The 17,594-nt window shown below is 36.0% G+C and overlaps 1 protein-coding gene across 10 annotated transcripts in view; it reads left to right on the top strand.

The window, feature by feature from the left end:
- Window positions 1-2,395: 2,395 nt before the first annotated feature.
- The window catches only part of ZNF711 (zinc finger protein 711), a 28,953-nt gene continuing 13,754 nt past the window's right edge, over window positions 2,396-17,594 (top strand). For 2 of the 10 annotated variants that reach the window (XM_050776321.1, XM_050776327.1), the window contains exons 1-5: window positions 2,396-2,743; window positions 4,453-4,572; window positions 5,480-5,738; window positions 6,102-6,206; window positions 13,226-13,768. In XM_050776321.1, coding sequence (XP_050632278.1) covers window positions 6,128-6,206; window positions 13,226-13,768 — 622 coding nt within the window. In that variant the 5' untranslated portion in view covers window positions 2,396-2,743; window positions 4,453-4,572; window positions 5,480-5,738; window positions 6,102-6,127. The other 8 variants (XM_050776320.1, XM_050776326.1, XM_050776323.1 and 5 more) reach the window with 5 other exon arrangements.

The following is a 17,594-nucleotide window of genomic DNA, read 5'->3' on the forward strand; positions in this document are numbered from 1 at the left end:
TTATTGGTCTTGAGACTAACATGAAACTTCAAAAATGCTAATGCATGCATATAAAAACAATACGATTTTCCAAAATAGCATAAACAGCCAGATCTAACAGTTTTTTTTCCCCATATATTAGTCAGTTTCTTCCTTTAAATAAGTATTGGCCAAATATCTAAAGGACATATGTTGGATGGTCTCCCCAATGTTCCCCAGCTGGGATTCCCATAATTCTCTTTCTGTACTCGTCTGGGTGTTATCCTTGACTTTTAGTGGAAATTGATAGTAATGTTTAAGCAGGGGAGTAAGATAATCAGTTTTGTTTGTTTTGTTTGCAAGTGAATTCAGTGATGATGCAGACTCTACACTGTAAAGATATCAAGTGGATCAGAGAAATAAGTCAGAAGACTATTACTACTGTCCCATTGGTGAGGGCCTCAACTGAAGTGAAAATGGAATGGGGAGAATCAATGTGATATATTTTTCTGATTTTGTCACTTTTGATTTGGGAATTTGGCGAGTAAATGGACACAGAGGAACTAGTTCGCAAGGTGTTGCAATAATCCAGTTAAGAAGGCATGTGAACCTGAACAAGGTAATGATGTTAGGTAAAAAGGGGATTAATTCCATGGATATTAAGGTGGAAGAATTCTCAGGATATTTTCATTGACTAGATGTTTGGAGAAAGAGGGAAGAGCAAGGATGGCCTTCAGGTTTTAAAAATTATCTCCCACAGTGTACCATTCACAAAGGTGATTGATATAAAAACCTCACATCTTTCTCAGCTTTCTTCTTTGAGTGTCCTGTTGAAATTACCACTGAGACAAGACTACAAGTAGTATTTGCCAGGCTATCCAATATAGAAAAATGTCATGTATGAGGACATACTCATAAAAATATCTTTCTTCTTCTAGAATGGAAAATAAAAGCGTAAGTAAATGAAACCTATAGAGGGGGGCAAACTATGGCCCACAAGTCAAATCTGGACTGCTGCCTGTTATTCTATGGCCTATGACTCAGAGTGATTTTTACATTTTTAATAGTTGAAAAAAATCAAAGAATAATTTTTCACTATGCATTAAGATGAAATAAAATTCAAATGTCAGTATTCATAAATAAAGTTCTACTGGAACACAGCCATGCTCACTTCTCTCTCCCTGGAACTCAAGAGTAAGGAAAACAAATATTTTACCATCATTACACATGCACATACACACACACACACACACACACCCCAAATGCGTGCTCACGAGCGTGCTCCTTCTCTTTGCCCACTGTGTATGGGTTCTGCAGAAATTGCATTTCTTGCAGAGAAACTTTGAACCTCACACTGGAAGGTAATTTACCAACCTCTTATCTATCTATCTATCTATCACACTTCACGTTTTAGTAATAACTGAATTTCACCCTTTTCAAGCTTGGAAATTATATCTCCTCATTCTGCTGAACGTGTCTATGGCCACTTTGGGGCTACAATGGCAGAGCAGAGTAGTTGTGACAGAGATGCTATAGCCCTCAAAAAATATTTCGCTTACTACTATTTATTTACAAAAATAAAATATTTACTATCTGGCCCTTTATAGAGAAAGTTTGCCGACTCCTGGTCTACAATGAGCCAGGTACTGTGCTAGGACTTTCACATCTTCTATAATTTTATCAAAACTTTTAGTGGTATATCAGGTTATAGAGACCTGAAGAATGTATCTAGAATCTAGAATAATAATGTTTTATTTGTAAATATTCAAATGATTTGCAAAGACAAAGAGTTACTTTCTTTAAGATCCTATCCTTTCCCTGCTTAAACACTGCTATTGATTCCAAATGCTTATAGAATTAAAGCTAAAATCGCAAAACCTAAGACCCTTTGCTTACAAAATCTAGTCCCCACCTACCTTTCATCACATCTCATCACTCTTTTCCCCACCCCTCACCCAATGAATTTCTCACTGTCCTCCCACTTTTTGCAGACAGAAGCTGAAAGTGACACATTCATGAGATATTTAGTGTCCACTTCATTGAGGTCCCTTGTTCACCTTTTCCTTTCTATACCTTTCTTCATTCTCCTTTACTTTCTTCATCGAATTGTCTACCATTACAAAACAGAAAAGAAATGAAGGGAGGGAGGAAGGGAAACTGCAATACACACACACAGGTTTTATTGGGGAGAGGCATACCTCTTATCACTCTTGCCAGCTTAATTTGTCAAATCCTCGAGGGTAGGGCCGATACTTTTTTTTTTTTTTTTTAAGTCGTCCAACATCTATTAGAGGTCCAGTCATCGATTCTCCCACTCCCGTTCTTCGTTTCCCTTGGGAAACCTGGAAAACGGAAAATCTTCCCACAGAAACTCCTCAGGGCGCGCCAAGATCTGGGCTTGCGCACTTGGACTTGGCCCGCGCTCAGCCCCCGCCTCAAGCCGGCGGGGTCTCGCACTAACCTAGCGCGGGCGCCTCGATCTCCCGCGCGCGCGCGTGCGCGAGACCCCCCTTTGGCCCCCTACCCTGCAGCAAGGGTAGCGTGACGTAATGCAACCTCAGCATGTCAGCAGCAATATAAAGGAGAACTAGGCGGCGCGCCTCCCAGACGCAGAGTAGATTGTGATTGGCTCTGGCTGCGGAACCTCGGAAACCCGAATGTGAGGACCTTAAGGGATCCACAGCTGCCGCCCCCCGCAGCCATCCAGAGCGCGGTCACAGTCCGACTGGCGGCACGGAGGCGGCGGCAGCGGCGGCGGCAGCGGCAGCTGCAGCTGCAGCAGCAGGTAAGGAGACTCCTGAGGAGAAACTAGAGGGACGTGGATCCACCGTGTTCAGTGTCTCTTGTCTGAAGGGAGGAGAGGCTCACACCCAGCGTGTAGCGTAGGGCGAAGGGAACAATGGAAGTGGCGTCCAGTCCCTGAGCTTTCCTCCCGCCTCGGGCGGAGTTTTCCTCTTCAGCCGTTGCCGGGGGCTGGAGGAATTGAGGAAAGTAAGGGTTTTCCCTCTTAGCCAACCTCTTCTTTCCCTAGGCCAGAGCCCCAGGGAGCTAGAGCCGTCGTTGAGACCGTCGGTGGTTTAGGGTGACGGGAAAATGGCGGAAAACAAAACGGTGAAGTGAAGAATGCAGCGTCCCCCTGGCATTTTCTCTCAGCTATCCCTCCACCCGATATTCCTTTCACTGGCGCCCCCGTCGCCTCGCCCCCGCCCCCTGACCGAGCTAAGAGTAACCTTTGGAATGCGCGAGGGATGGCGGCGTGTGCGAGGAAGTGGCACCGAATCGGCATTTTAGGGGACTGGGAGCCGTCAGAGCCTGGGAGTTGGGGGGAGGGGGGAGGCGTGTGCGACAACTGTCGCCTACACTAAAACACCACCATTTTGGTTCCCAACCGTCTCCCACGTAGCGGGGCAGAGGAAGCTGGAGGAGGCTGAGGGGCTGGGCAGCACGGCGTGGGTAGCGGCGGTGGCGACCGCTGCACCAAGTGAGAGGAGGGAGGAGGGGAAATGGTATTCTTGTCTCATCGGTCTCTTCCTTTCTACTGTGAAGGTTCTCTTTGGTTTAAGATCTAGTCAGATGGGTAATACCTCAGAGGGCACGTGTGTGCCTTCCGCTCGAAATGATTGAAACTTGGCATGGTCGTGGGAAAAGGAGACTTATGCGGGAAGAGGGCTGCGTCCAAAGCTGCAATACTGCTACTTGCCAGGGCTCCTTTGTCTCCCATCTCTGCAAACACTACTTTCGCATTCTCTTGTTCTGCCGCCTTACCATTTCTCATCTATCCGTCACCCTGTTGACATCACTGAGAAGCTAGGTCCTGAATGAGTTATGTTAGAAGGGACAGATTTTCTTTTTGTGATTTCCGCTCCCCATGCATTAATGGAAAGATGTTTACTTGAAACGTACTTGGTGGGTTATCTCCATTCAGTAAGGATGTGAGATACACTCTGGAGAAGACCAAGAAGCCTAGCTATCTCCAATGGTTATTAAATACTTAACACACTGCTGTTTTCATACCTCATTTATTATTGATTTTATTGAAACTTCCTATGTGGGGAAAGATACTCCAGTTTATTTATTTGGTATTCACACAGTGTAATACTTTTATAATAGTTGCACTATGTGTTGTAATTTTTACACTTCATTGAGTGCTAGTGCAGACTTTTCAGTATGGATTTGGCAAGGATAAAGCTTGCCCTTGGTTCTCTTTCACTTTCTAAAATAAGGTGTTGTTTGTGATTTTTAAGATGTGCTTTAGAGAAGATTTTGGTTTAATCAAGTGGTAGCATTCTAAGTATAAAAACATTGCTAATGTAGTCAGTAGTTGTTTTTGTTGGAATCCATTTGGTTGCATTTAAGATTACTACAGATTTGAGCATATGAACCCTTCCCAGCCTCGCTATGCAAGTTCAGGTGTAAAGAAAAATATTAAGTTGTGTAAGAAACTTAGTTTAAAATGTTTTAAAGTATCTGATTTTGAATGTATTTTTATAATAGGTAAAGAGAGCGTTTTCCCAAAGAAAATAACATAGCACAGAAGGAAAAATAAAAAGAAATGACTGCAGATTTTACTTTATGTAAGAAAATCTACAATTTCTTCGAGACACTCATATAAAGGTGATTAACCAATTACTTACTGTTTTATCTTATTTAACAGTTTAATAAAATTAAGTTTTTAAAAACATTTTAAGACATTTGTAGTTGTTCTATTAGTTATGTGGTAAAGAAAGTAATTACTCTAATTAAAATCCGAATAGTACACAGTTTTAAATGTTAAGAACAAATCCCTTTCAGATTTATTTTGTTAACACACAGGTAGTTTATTGTGAACTGTCTTGGCCTCTGGACCTCATTTTGCATAACAGCAAAGCAGAAAACAATGTGGCATTTGAAAAAACATAAAACACAACTAAGAATTTCTAAAAATGTGAAGTTTTGCTCGTACATAAAGTAATTCTGTCTGAATCGTTTGATATATAGAAATGTCACCTTCTGTAGCATATTTATGTATACACCTGAAATATTGATAGGGGTTACTCTGTGAGACTCTCCTGCCCCTTGAATACCAATTTAGCCATCCCATTTATTTAAGAATATATTAAGTTGTATTACATGGCACCTTTCTAAAACTTTCATTAAGGATGCAGCTTTATCTGTTGTCCAATACGGTACAATTTATTAAGCACTCCTACGTGAAAAGGAGATAGGTGCCTTATAAAACGGACAGATTTTTGCTGATTTACTTAGAATCTTATGTTTGAAGAGAAAATGCACATATATATTTCTAAGAAATATATTGAGTGACAGCATCTGACTTTATGTTCCATACTATCAAGTAATCTTAAATATAGGATAAGTCATTTGAAATGAAATAGATTAAGCCCTTGTTTTCAAAACCACCATGAAGCTAGCATAATTTTATTAATCACTAATAAAAAATCAGTTGTACAATTACAAGTAAATGATATGATAAGTAATTTGCTAAATGTTTATATGTGATTGATCTTATTTTTACCATATTTAGGAAGCAGTCATGTTTCATGAGTCCTCAAAACTGAGACAAGAGAATGTAGTAGAGTGAGGCCAGAAGTCCTTACTGGTTCAAAGAACTCCGGGGAAACTGGGATAGAACATTTTACATTATAAGTAGAACCCTGGGAGCCAGAGGTGAATACAAGTTTATCTGCAGAGCTCCGCTGCAGGGCTGATCTGGGTCTGGAAGAAATGGATGAGAGCCAGTGGATGAAATTCACTAATACTAGACATCTGAGTCCTCTAGTAATGTATAAATATCCTAACTATTGTTTGTTGTCATCTCGTTCTTCTTTTATAACCTATGTTTTAACTGGAACTTTAGCACTGCAGTTTTGTTGTTTTGCTTTCTTCTACCACTTCCCTATGGCTCATCAGCTTGACTGTGCCTTCGTCTCCATTATTTTTTGGTTTACTTCCACTTGGCACTTCTTTTATTTATAGTTGTCACATAAAGCATCTAACCATGGTTTTTCTTTGTTTTGCTTTCTTTTGTAATGAGCTTTCCACACTTGGTTGAAAGGCATATTGTCAATTGCATTTTTTTTTTCCTCAAAACAACTAACTTTGGGCTAAACATATTAAAACTATTTTAAAAGCCATTTCTTTTGCAGATATTGGTGAATGAACTTTGCTAAGTATGGATTCAGGTGGTGGAAGTCTTGGATTGCACACGCCAGACTCTAGAATGGCCCATACCATGATTATGCAAGATTTTGGTAAAGCATTTTCTTTGTTATATTTTTTTTCTTTTTTAAAAGTAAGGGGATAATAAAAATCAAAAATAAGTTGAGGAAGGGGAGAATTATAATGAAAACTTGTTCTTTTACTAGGAAAATACATTTGTAGAGCTTATTCTCATAAAGCTGTGTATCAATGGGCTACTTAAAATCACTCATAATTTAGGGGAAGGTTGTGTTAGGGACACTTGAAATATAGTGGTAATATGTTACTGGAAATGAAAAACTCAGTTTACATAAATAACTGCATGATTATATCACATTCTGTTCTGATAGTATATATCAGCTCTCACGTGAAGGAAATGTTAAACTGGCTTTCTAAAATACATTTTAAGTTGCATTGTTAATAAAGTTGGAAAAAAAAGTGCTTACATCAACTAAAAAAATAAGATGCTTATATGGGGATATGCAAAATCATGTACTAGGTGATTAATTATATTGTGATGCTATTTCCCCAAAAAGTTGTTACCATTAGAATACATTTTTATTTCTTTTTTTTTTTTTTTTTTAAAAAAAAAAAAAAAAAAAGAGGCCAGGCTTGGTGGCTCACGCCTGTAATCCCAGCACTTTGGGAGGCCGAGGCGGGCGGATCACGAGGTCAAGAGATCGAGATCATTCTGGCCAGCATGGTGAAACCCCGTCTCTACTAAAAGTACAAATAATTAGCCGAGCGTGGTGGAGCGCGCCTGTAGTCCCAGCTACTCAGGAGGCTGAGGCAGGAGGATTGTTTGAGCCCGGGAGGCGGAGGTTGCAGTGAGCTGAGCTGAGATGGTGCCACTGCACTTCAGCCTGGTGACAGAATGAGACTGTCTCAAAAAAAAAAAGAAAAAGAAAAGACTCCTTACTCTTGTGGCCAGGTTTGTTTGTAAGTAGCCTCTTAACAGTAGTCATTTTGATGAAGATGCCAAGACCCCATTGACATTCAACAAACAAACTGAATTTGGGCAGGGATAGTCTGAATTACAGAGGAGATAGAGCTATTTGAAGTATAAAAGGCACGGATGAGATCAGAAGAGTTGAAGATAAGATTGGAGTGAAAGCAGAAAAGACAAATGGTGAACTGTGATAAAAGAACAGGAAACGAGGTAATACGGAATTGTTGAAGATGAAATTAATGATGAGGGAATAGAACTGTGATACTTTGCTAAGTTAAGAAAATGCTACTACTGTTCCTTGATAATATGATTGAATGTATCATTTGGTCCCCTGTAGTAAATCCCACAGTAACAGAAGTCAGTAAAGCCGTATTCTAGTCATGGCAGTGCTGTTAACTAGCTGTGTAAACTTGGATAAATTACTGAATTCCCTTTTATAATGATTGCACCAGATAACATTTAAGGTCCTCTCCAGTTATAGATTTCTTTGACATTTCTTTCTGATGAATAAAGTTGAGTAGTCCAAGATTGGATGTGAGTTAATTGATGAAATATAAAGAAATCGTGGATATATTCTTGTGAAAGCTAAGTGAATTGTGTTGACTACGGATGACTTAGAAATGACTTTGGGTGAAAAAAACTCATCAATAAATTCTAGAGGAAGGATAATAGGGCCAGAGAGTAAGAGATTAAAGATGTTCCCATGAATTCTTTAGTGGAGAGTTGATAGTTTTTAGAATAATGGAACACTGGATTTCAATATGGTAAATAAATTTTGGTTGAAATGTCAACTTTACTTTTTTACCTTTTAAAATAAGATATTTTTTAAAATGGAAGTAATATAGTAGTTTCTCCATTTAATACAAAGTATTACCTCTCCTATACCATTTGATAAAGTGCCAAAACTCACTTCATTCCTGAAGAGGTTGCCTATTAGCTACTAAAGTGTGATTCCTTTCAAAAGATGAAAAAAATATCTGATAGGTACTGGTGAATATTTACATAATGTTCCTCTTAACCTTCCTTTCCATTGTTTATCCTCATTGTCTTTAGGATTAATTACTCCTTTATTACATCTACTACTTTTTTTTCTTTTAGTTGTTAGGGGACTAGAATATGCATATTGAAATATTTAACATACGTGTTTTTTCTTCTTTACTTTTTATTCAGATATAGTTCACATACCATTCCACTCACCCATTTTATAAAGTATACAACTCATTGGTTTTTAGCGTATTCACAAAATTGTATACCCATCACTAGTACCTAATTTTAGAACATTTTCTTATCCTAAAAAAAGACACCTCATACCCATTAGCAGTCATTCCCCATTCTGTCTCTCCCCACCAGCCCTAGGCAGCCACTAATCTTTCTGTCTATGGATTTAATTATTCTGAACATTTTATATAAGTGGAATCATATAATAAATGGTCGTTGTGTCTGGCTTCTTTCACTTAGCATGTTTTTAAGTGTCATCCATGTTATAGCATGTATCAGTATATACTTCATTCGTTTTCACTGCCAATGATATTCTATTGTATGAGTACACCACATTTGGTTTATCAGTTGATAGATATTTGGGTTCTTGAAATATTTTTAATCCACTAGAAATATTTTGTGTTTGACAAAATAAACTTTGCATCTTAGATTGGAGTATGAGTGCCTTTGGAGGCGTGTGACAGTATGCCAAGGCATACCTGAAACCACAAAATAAATAGCACAGCCTCTTGGAATTTTTTTTTTCATTTGAATTGAGGAGAATATATATACACACATATACCTATACACAGTTATAACCGCATAAATATGTAGAAAGTAAGATTTTTATTCACTATCCCCTCCCTTTTTAGAAATAATAAAATTGAAAGGTTTGCAAACTGCTTCTAATTTTTAATTGGTATTTTCATATTATCATTTAAAGCCCTCTCTAAAATGAATTTAATAGAGTAAACCGATTTATATCAGAAAAAAGTTTAAAGGCACTTTTTGTTGTTGTTGTTGTTGTTATATAACTGTTTATGATTTAGCTGTCTGGTAGTATTTTGAGTTAGTGGTTTTTTCAAATGATGCATTCTTATTTTTATGCTCTCTTAAGGTATATAAATCAATGGGAATTAAATTACTTTGCATTTTGGGGAGACTATTTTTCTGAATTTGCTATTAGATAAAGAATAACTAATATGGGTAATGCTCACTCATTTGTGCTTAGGGATAATGTTGCCCTAAAATATGTTAAGTTGCCATTTGTCCTTGGTAAATTCTGAACTCTTAAAAGGCAGTAACTCTCACTCTATTTTTGATATGCAGTTCCAAGCACAATTTCATTTATAGGCATTTTCATTTTTTGTATGATATTTTGTGAAATGCAAAGGTTGTCAAACAGACCTAAACCTAAAAAGACCTTTATTGGGGGACTTTTGGAAATTTTAGCCCTGATAACTTAGATTTCTTCTGAAAGCAGGCCCCCCCCCATGCTTATTTTACCTCCTTGTTAAAATTTCTAAATTCTAAAATTTCATTAGAAATTAGATACATTCTCTTTAAATTCTGTTAGCATCAAAACTTAGATATTTGCAACCCCATAAATTATTGACATTTGTGAAACTTAGAGTTTAACATACACAGAGCTAACCAAATAAGAACACTGTGGCATAAGATCTTCAAATTCTGTAAGGTTCTTGGATGGTACAATACAGAAAATCCAAAACATTAATTTAATGCAGAATTCATTGGACCAATTTATTTTGAAGAATGTATGAGACTTAGAAATTTACAACTTTGTTCAATAACCTTGCCGGTGTCTCAGTATAATAGCTGTTCGTGAAGTGTGAGATTGAATTTAATAGTTGTTTAAGATTTTAATGCTGCAAAAAGCCTGTGTTGTTTTGGGATATAAATAGCAAAATACCCTTAGATAGTGGCCCAAGACAGACCTGACATGTAACAGATTTTATGCTGTCATTCTGGTGATGTTCCAAGTATTCATATTTAAATGAAATAACTTTAATAAAATGGGAAATACTTGAAATCAGGACATGTTTCTTACTGTTGCCTGAGTATTTAATTTTATACTTTTTAAATGATTTTTTTCTTATTGTTTATAATTTTCTAAGCTAGTAAGATAAATTATTAATGCAATTTAATGCTGTTTAATAAATGATTTAAAATTTAAATGAGTGACCACGTGATAGGCCATTTTACTCTTTATCTCAAGCTATTCCTCTAGCTGTGCTTCACTTAATCTTACCCATCTCTTTAAAAAATAGTATTTAGGGTAAATATACTCTAACCTCTTCCCAGGCAAGTAGAAAACAGGCAGCCTGGAGTCGAACAATGAGTTCAGTTTCCAGCTAGGACCTTGTGGAAACCTTATATAACATCTGTAAACCATAGTTCCTCGTTATTTGAAATGAGGATACTCGCACTCACCTTATATAGTTGTTCTGAGGATTAAATGAGATGATACTTGTATTAGTAGCTTGCTTGTTGGATAGTCAGTACACAATAAATATAGCTAATCTATAGCTAAGTGACTTTGTTTAGAAAGTCAGTGGAATGTAACAGATGAACTGATAAGAGGAACAAGCAAAATTTAATTAGAGATATCTTGGATCTTGGTTTAAGTAATCTGCTGGTACCCTGTGAGGGACTGATCAGTTCTTGTTCTAGGATCCTTGAGAGCATTTGGTTCAGGATAAAAAAAAAACATATTTGGATTTATTTACTTTTTTAGATCTGATCTGTTTTGACTTGTAAGTTCCTGCTAGAGGCTGGGTGAACTAGCACTGCTCCTTCAGTCTATCTTCTTAGAATCCACCCAACCAGGTTGATCTGAACCCAGGTCAGGACTAGCATTATTCTACCCTTCTTTCCTTCCCTATGATCTACTTTCAGGAACCAGACTAATCTTCAGCAGTGTTCTAAAATAAATGGAATTTCCCATATTTTAAATCTTTGGTTTGTGAGAAGATTTTTGTGAATTAGTAATTTTATTGTTTAGATATATAGAATTCCAGTATAGTTAATTTTACAGGATTAATATTTTAATTTTTTCCTTACTAATAAACCACATTTCCAGTCTGATTAAATGCTAAATTTGAACCCCCACCTCATCCCCATCTCTGAAATGCCCAGTGGAGTGACAACTGAATTAAAAATACTTGTTTTATACATACTCTCTTCGTGTACCAGACTTCCAGGATTGTGGCTGTGTCCTTTTGGGGTAATTTAGTGGTTTAGGTGAAAGTTTGAGAATGGTGAGAAGGATTTAAAAGGGTTGAAAGGAAAGTATCCCCAAAACTCTGTTGAAAGCACAGCTTTCCCTTTTCACCTTGTTCTTTGATGTGTTAGGGTATTGATGGTGTCCACTGGTCTCCATCCTAACTTGGTAACTAACTTCCATAATGAATTGATTAAAAATAATGAACACTATATGACAAATAACACTCTTTTAGGTACTACTTTATAGAAAATGATCAAAAGGTTTTGTACTGGATGATTTATTGTAGATAATTTATTATAACCAGATCTACAAACCCTCTTAATTTGTGTTTGTACCACCTCAGGGAGCAGAACTTAGCAGAATTCCTCGTGAAGGGATTTTACACTCGTACAATATTTACAGGGCAGGTAGGAGTTGGTGTTTACCATGCTGCTCAAGAAAAATGTTAAAGCTTTGTTCCTACAGATTTACTATTATCAAACCAAATCTTAGTCTAAGATGAGTAGAGAGTTTTTCTCCCTAAATCAGGTGTTGAAAGATACCTTCCGATTTTGGATATAGTAATTCTTGTAAGTTAAAGAAGTTCAGACACTTTCATGTTTATAATACACATTTTATAGTAAAACATTTTATTAACCTACTTAACATATTAGTATTCTTTTATGTTTTTGTGCCTTTTTATTTTAATTTTTTGAAACAATTGTAGACTCACAAGCAATAGAGGAAAGGAGTACATAGACTCCGTGTACCCTTTACTTACCTTCCTGTAATGGTGGCATCTTACATAACTGTAGTACAATACAAAAACCAGGAAATTAACATTCACTCATTACTGTTAACTAGACTACAGACCTAATTCAGTTTTCACCATTTTTAACATACATTTGTGTGTGTGTGTGTGTGTGTGAGTGTATACAGTCTATGCAGTTTTATCCCACATATAGATTTGTGTAAATACCACCACAATGAAGATGCAGAGCTGTTCTATCACTATATATATGCTATCCCTGTGTGTTCACAGACACACACACACACAAACACACACACACACACACACCCTTGGCAACCAATAATCTGTTCTCCATCTCTCCAGTTTTATTGTTTTGAGATTATATAAATTATTCCATTTATACATTATACAGTATCGTAACCTTTGGTGATTGTCTTTTTTTCCCTCAGCAAAATTTTCTGGAGGAAATTCAGGTTGTTGAATTTATCAATAGTGTGTTCATTTTTATTGCTGAGTAGTATTCCATAGTAGGGATGTGCCAGAGTTGGTGGAACCAGCCATTAACCTGCTAAAGGACACTTGGGTTGTGTTTAATTTTTTGCTACTATGAGTAATAGCTACAGTGAGCTGTTAGGAATATTTCTGTACAGTTTTTGGTATAAACATATATTTTCATTTTTCTGGGGAAAAATGCCCGAGATTGCAATGTTTGGATTGTATAGTAAGTGCATATTTAGTTTCGTAAGAAATCGCCAAACTATTTTCTAGAGTGGCTGCTACTATTTTACGTTTGCACCAGTAACAGTCGAGAAATCCAGTTTCTCCACATCCTCACCAGCCTGTGGTGGTATCACTGTTTTTTATGTTAACTGTTTTAATTGGGGTGTAGTGATATCTCATTATGGCTTTTATGTTTTACTTGAAAATAAAGTATATTATTTTAAGGTCTTCATGTAGATTTTACTAACATTGTTTTCACCCAACTCTAACCCAATTCCTACTTGTTGGTGGTTTTAATTGCAGTTAAATTGTCAGTGATTTTTAAAAAATGATTTATTTGGCCAAGATTACTTAATATTTCAGAAATATTTATAGCATTTGATTTATTAAATACGGTACTCTAAATTAATAAAATAACTTTACCTTTTTTGGATAATTGTTTGTATTATAGTGGCTGGAATGGCTGGTACTGCACATATCGATGGAGACCATATCGTTGTTTCAGTTCCTGAAGCTGTATTAGTTTCTGATGTTGTCACAGATGATGGGATAACTCTTGATCATGGCCTTGCAGCTGAAGTTGTCCATGGACCTGACATCATCACAGAGACTGATGTAGTAACAGAAGGTGTGATTGTTCCTGAAGCGGTACTTGAAGCTGATGTTGCCATTGAAGAGGATTTAGAGGAAGATGATGGTGATCACATCTTGACTTCTGAACTAATTACAGAAACCGTTAGGGTACCAGAGCAGGTTTTCGTGGCTGACCTTGTTACTGGTCCTAATGGACACCTAGAACATGTGGTCCAAGATTGTGTTTCAGGAGTCGACTCTCCCACAATGGTATCAGAGGAGGTTCTTGTAACTAATTCAGATACAGAAACTGTGATTCAAGCAGCTGGAGGTGTTCCTGGTTCTACAGTTACTATAAAAACCGAGGATGATGATGATGATGATGTCAAGAGCACTTCTGAAGACTACTTAATGATATCTTGTAAGTGAAACATAAAGCCCATAATTACTCAGGAGATTGATTTATGTAATATGGAAAAGTTTTCTGGGATGAGGGATAATAAAAGTTATGGGGGAATCTTTTTGAAAAATAATTTTTTGAAGTGGTGTCATTAAGATGCTCTTTTGAGTTTACTCATGTTTTTAATTTACTCAATGAAAATTCATACCTGAAATGAAGTAAAAAAATGCAGTATATTAGTATCTTAAAATTGAAGTATAGATTTGGCAACAACAAGAACATTGATACAAAATTTTAATGACAAATATATATATTTTAACATGGGAACTTTCTTATGTAGCCACTGCTTTTTTTTTTAATATGACAGGCACTGGAATTGTCAATTAAGTTTTTCTTAGGAACTTAAGCATAATATGTTAAGAAATGTTGTATTGATTTTTAAATTAAATACTTGAAAAGTAAATCATAAACTCAGATAATGTCCTATAGTTCTCCCTGTGTTTATATTGCATTTGCCTAAATATGTGCGTGTATATTTTATGCAAAACTATTTAACATGCTTATTTTAGACTGCTTTGCAAGATTCTTAAAACATTCTATCTGAAGTGGGAAGATAGAAATATTTTGTTCTCATTTTAAATGATGAGTTTATGAGAGCAGCAACAAAAATAGAAAATATCTTGATAAGTTATTGATGGAGCTTAAAGAAGTAGGTATATTAGTTATTAAATTTGAAGGGATCATGCTACAAGTAGTAAAGATTAGACATTTTTTTTTTTTTACTTTTCCAGGGAAGATTTTTATTCTTTTATTTTTAAAATACAAAAATGGTTGACTGGGAAGTTAATAGCCAGGTAGAGTGTGTGTGTTATGTGTGTATAAAGTGATTGTATGTATATGTGTGTCAGAGAATTTAAAGCTGAAAGTAAACTAGATTTCTTTAATTTATAAATTTAATTCTGAAGTTTAGCATGTTAACTTTTTTCTTATATAAACACTTTTGAAGGTGAATTTTTACATTGTTTTTAAGAGAATGATGTAAGTCACTAAAAGACTGCAAATATTGTTACCTATTTTTAAATAGATATAGATTACTGAAGCAACTCCATATTTACATCTTAATGTGGCATTTTTTAAAAGACTTATAGTTATGGTTATCGTATAAAATGATGTGGCAAAAGTTGGTAGTCTATACTAAAATAAATTCAGTATGTCTTTGAAAGAGTATTCATTAATTTAAACTGTTTGATATTAAAGTAGTCCAAAATTTAGATGTCATGTATTGTGAATAGTCATACCTTGTGTTATCTTCTATGATTTAATTCTGCAAAAGATTTTTTAAAAAGTTTCTGGAATATTCTAAGTTAGAATAATTATTTTGATAACTACCTCATGTATCAAATATAAGGACTCCTTTGAGGAATATAATTTTATTTTTTTTCGTTTGTTTGGTTTCAACTTTTATTTTAGATTTGTATGGGTATGAATGATCCCATCTCCCAGGTACTGAGCATAGTACCCAACAGTTTTTCAGTCCTCGCCCCACTCCCTCCCTCCCACCTCTAGGGATCCCCAATGTCTGTTGTTGCCATCTTTATGTCCATGAGGACCCCATGTTTAGACCCCACTTATAAGTGAGAACATGCAGTATTTGATTTTCCATTCTTGCATTAATTTGCTTAGAATAATGGCCCACAGCAGCATCCATATTACTACAAAGGATGTGATTTCTTCTTTTCTTATTGCTGCGTAGTATTCTGTGGTGTATATATACCATGTTTCCTTTATCCAGTCCACTGTTGATGGGCACCATGGTTGATTCCCTGTCTTTGCTATTGTAAATAATGCTGTGATGAACACACAAGTGCATGTGTCTTCATGGTAGAATTATTTGTTTTCCTTTGGATATATACCCAGAATGGCATTGCTGAGTTGAATGGTAGTTCTGTTTTAAGTTCTCTGATAAATTTCTAAACTGCTTTCCACAGTGGCTGAACTAATTTACATCCCACCAACAGTGTTTAAGTGTCCCCTTTTCTCCACAGCCTTACCAATATCTTTTTTTTTTTTTTTTTTTTGACATTTTAGTAATGGCCATTCTGGCTATAATAAAAAAAAAAAATAGTAGATGTTGGCATGGATGCAGTGAAAAGGGAACATTTTTACACTGTTGGTGGGAATGTAAACTAGTACAACCATTATGGAAAACAGTGTGGAGATCGCTTAAGGAACTAAAAGTAGATCTACTGTTTGATACAGCAATCCCACTACTAGGCATCTACCCAGAGGAAAATAAGTCATTATACAAAAAAGATACTTTCACATGCATGTTTATAGCAGCACAATTTGCAATTGCAAAAAAAATATGGAACCAGCCCAAATGCCCATCAATCAACGAGTGAATAAAGAAAATGTGGTATATATACACAATGGAACACTACTCAGCCATAAAAAGGAATGAAATAATGGCATTTGCAGCAAACTAGATGGAATTGGAGACTGTTATAAGTGAAGTAACTCAGGAACAGAAAACCAAGTATCATATGTTCTCTCTCATATATGGGAGCTAAGCTATGAGGATGCAAAGCATAAGAATGATACATTAGACTTTGGGGACTTGGGAGAAAGGGTTGGGGGTGGTGAAGGATAAAAGAGTAAACATTGGGTACAGTGTACGCTGCTTGGGTTATGGGTGCACTAAAATCTCATAAATCACCACTAAATAACTTATTCATGTAACCAAACACCACCTATTCCCCAAAAAGCTAGTGAAATAAAAACATTTTAAAAAATAGCTTTGTCAGTATGAACAGGCATAATAATAATAATAATAATAATAATAATAATGGTCATTCTCACTGGTGTGAGGTGATGTCTCATTGTGGTTTTCATTTGCATTTCTCTGATGATTAGTGATGTGGAGCATTTTTCCCTATGTTTGTTGACCACTTGTATGTTTTCTTTTGGGAAGTGCCTGTTCCTGCCTTTTCCCCATATTTATTGGAGTTACTTGTTTTCTGTTTGCTGATTTGTTTAAGTTCTTTGTAGATTCTGGGTATTAGACCTTTGTCAGTTGCATAGTTTGTGGATATTTTTCTCCTATTCTGTAGGATGTCTGTTTACTCCGTTGATAGTTTCTTTTGCTGTGCAGAAGCTCTTTAGTTTAATTAATTCCCACTTGTCAACTTTTGCTTTTGTTGCAATTGGTTTTAGGGACTTAGTCATAAATTCTTTCTCAAGGCCAATGTCCAGAATAGTGTTTACTAGGTTTTCTTCTAGGATTCTTATGGCTAGAAGATTTATCTTTAAATCTTTGATCCGTCTTGGCTCAATTTTGTATGGTAAAACGTAGGGGTCCAGTTTCATTTTTCTGGATATGGCTTCCCGGCTATCCCAGCACCATTTATTGCATAGGAGTCCTTTCCCATTGCTTACTCTTGTTGATTTTGCCAAAGATTAGATGGTTGTAGTTATGTGGCTTTGTTTCTGGGTTCTCTTTTCTGTTCCTTTGGTCTATGTGTTTGTTTTTGTACTAGTAACATGCTGTTTATGTCACTGTAGCCTTGTAGTGTAGTTTCAAGTTGCGTAATTGATGCCTCTGGCTTTGTTCTTTTTGCTTAGGGTTATTTTGGCTATTTCTTTCTTGCTTCCATATGAATTTTAGTGTAGTTTTTTCCAGTTCTGTGAAAATGACGTTAGTAGTTTGATAGGAATAGCATTGAATCTGTAGATTGCTTTGGGTGGTATGTCCATTTTAATGATATTGATTCTTCCAATTCTTGAGCATGGTATGTTTTTCCTTTGTTTGTGTCATCTATGATTTCATTTATTAGTGTTTTATAGTAAT

Source organism: Macaca thibetana, chromosome X (genome assembly GCF_024542745.1).
Source record: "Macaca thibetana thibetana isolate TM-01 chromosome X, ASM2454274v1, whole genome shotgun sequence".
NCBI classification, from domain to species: Eukaryota; Metazoa; Chordata; class Mammalia; order Primates; family Cercopithecidae; genus Macaca; species Macaca thibetana.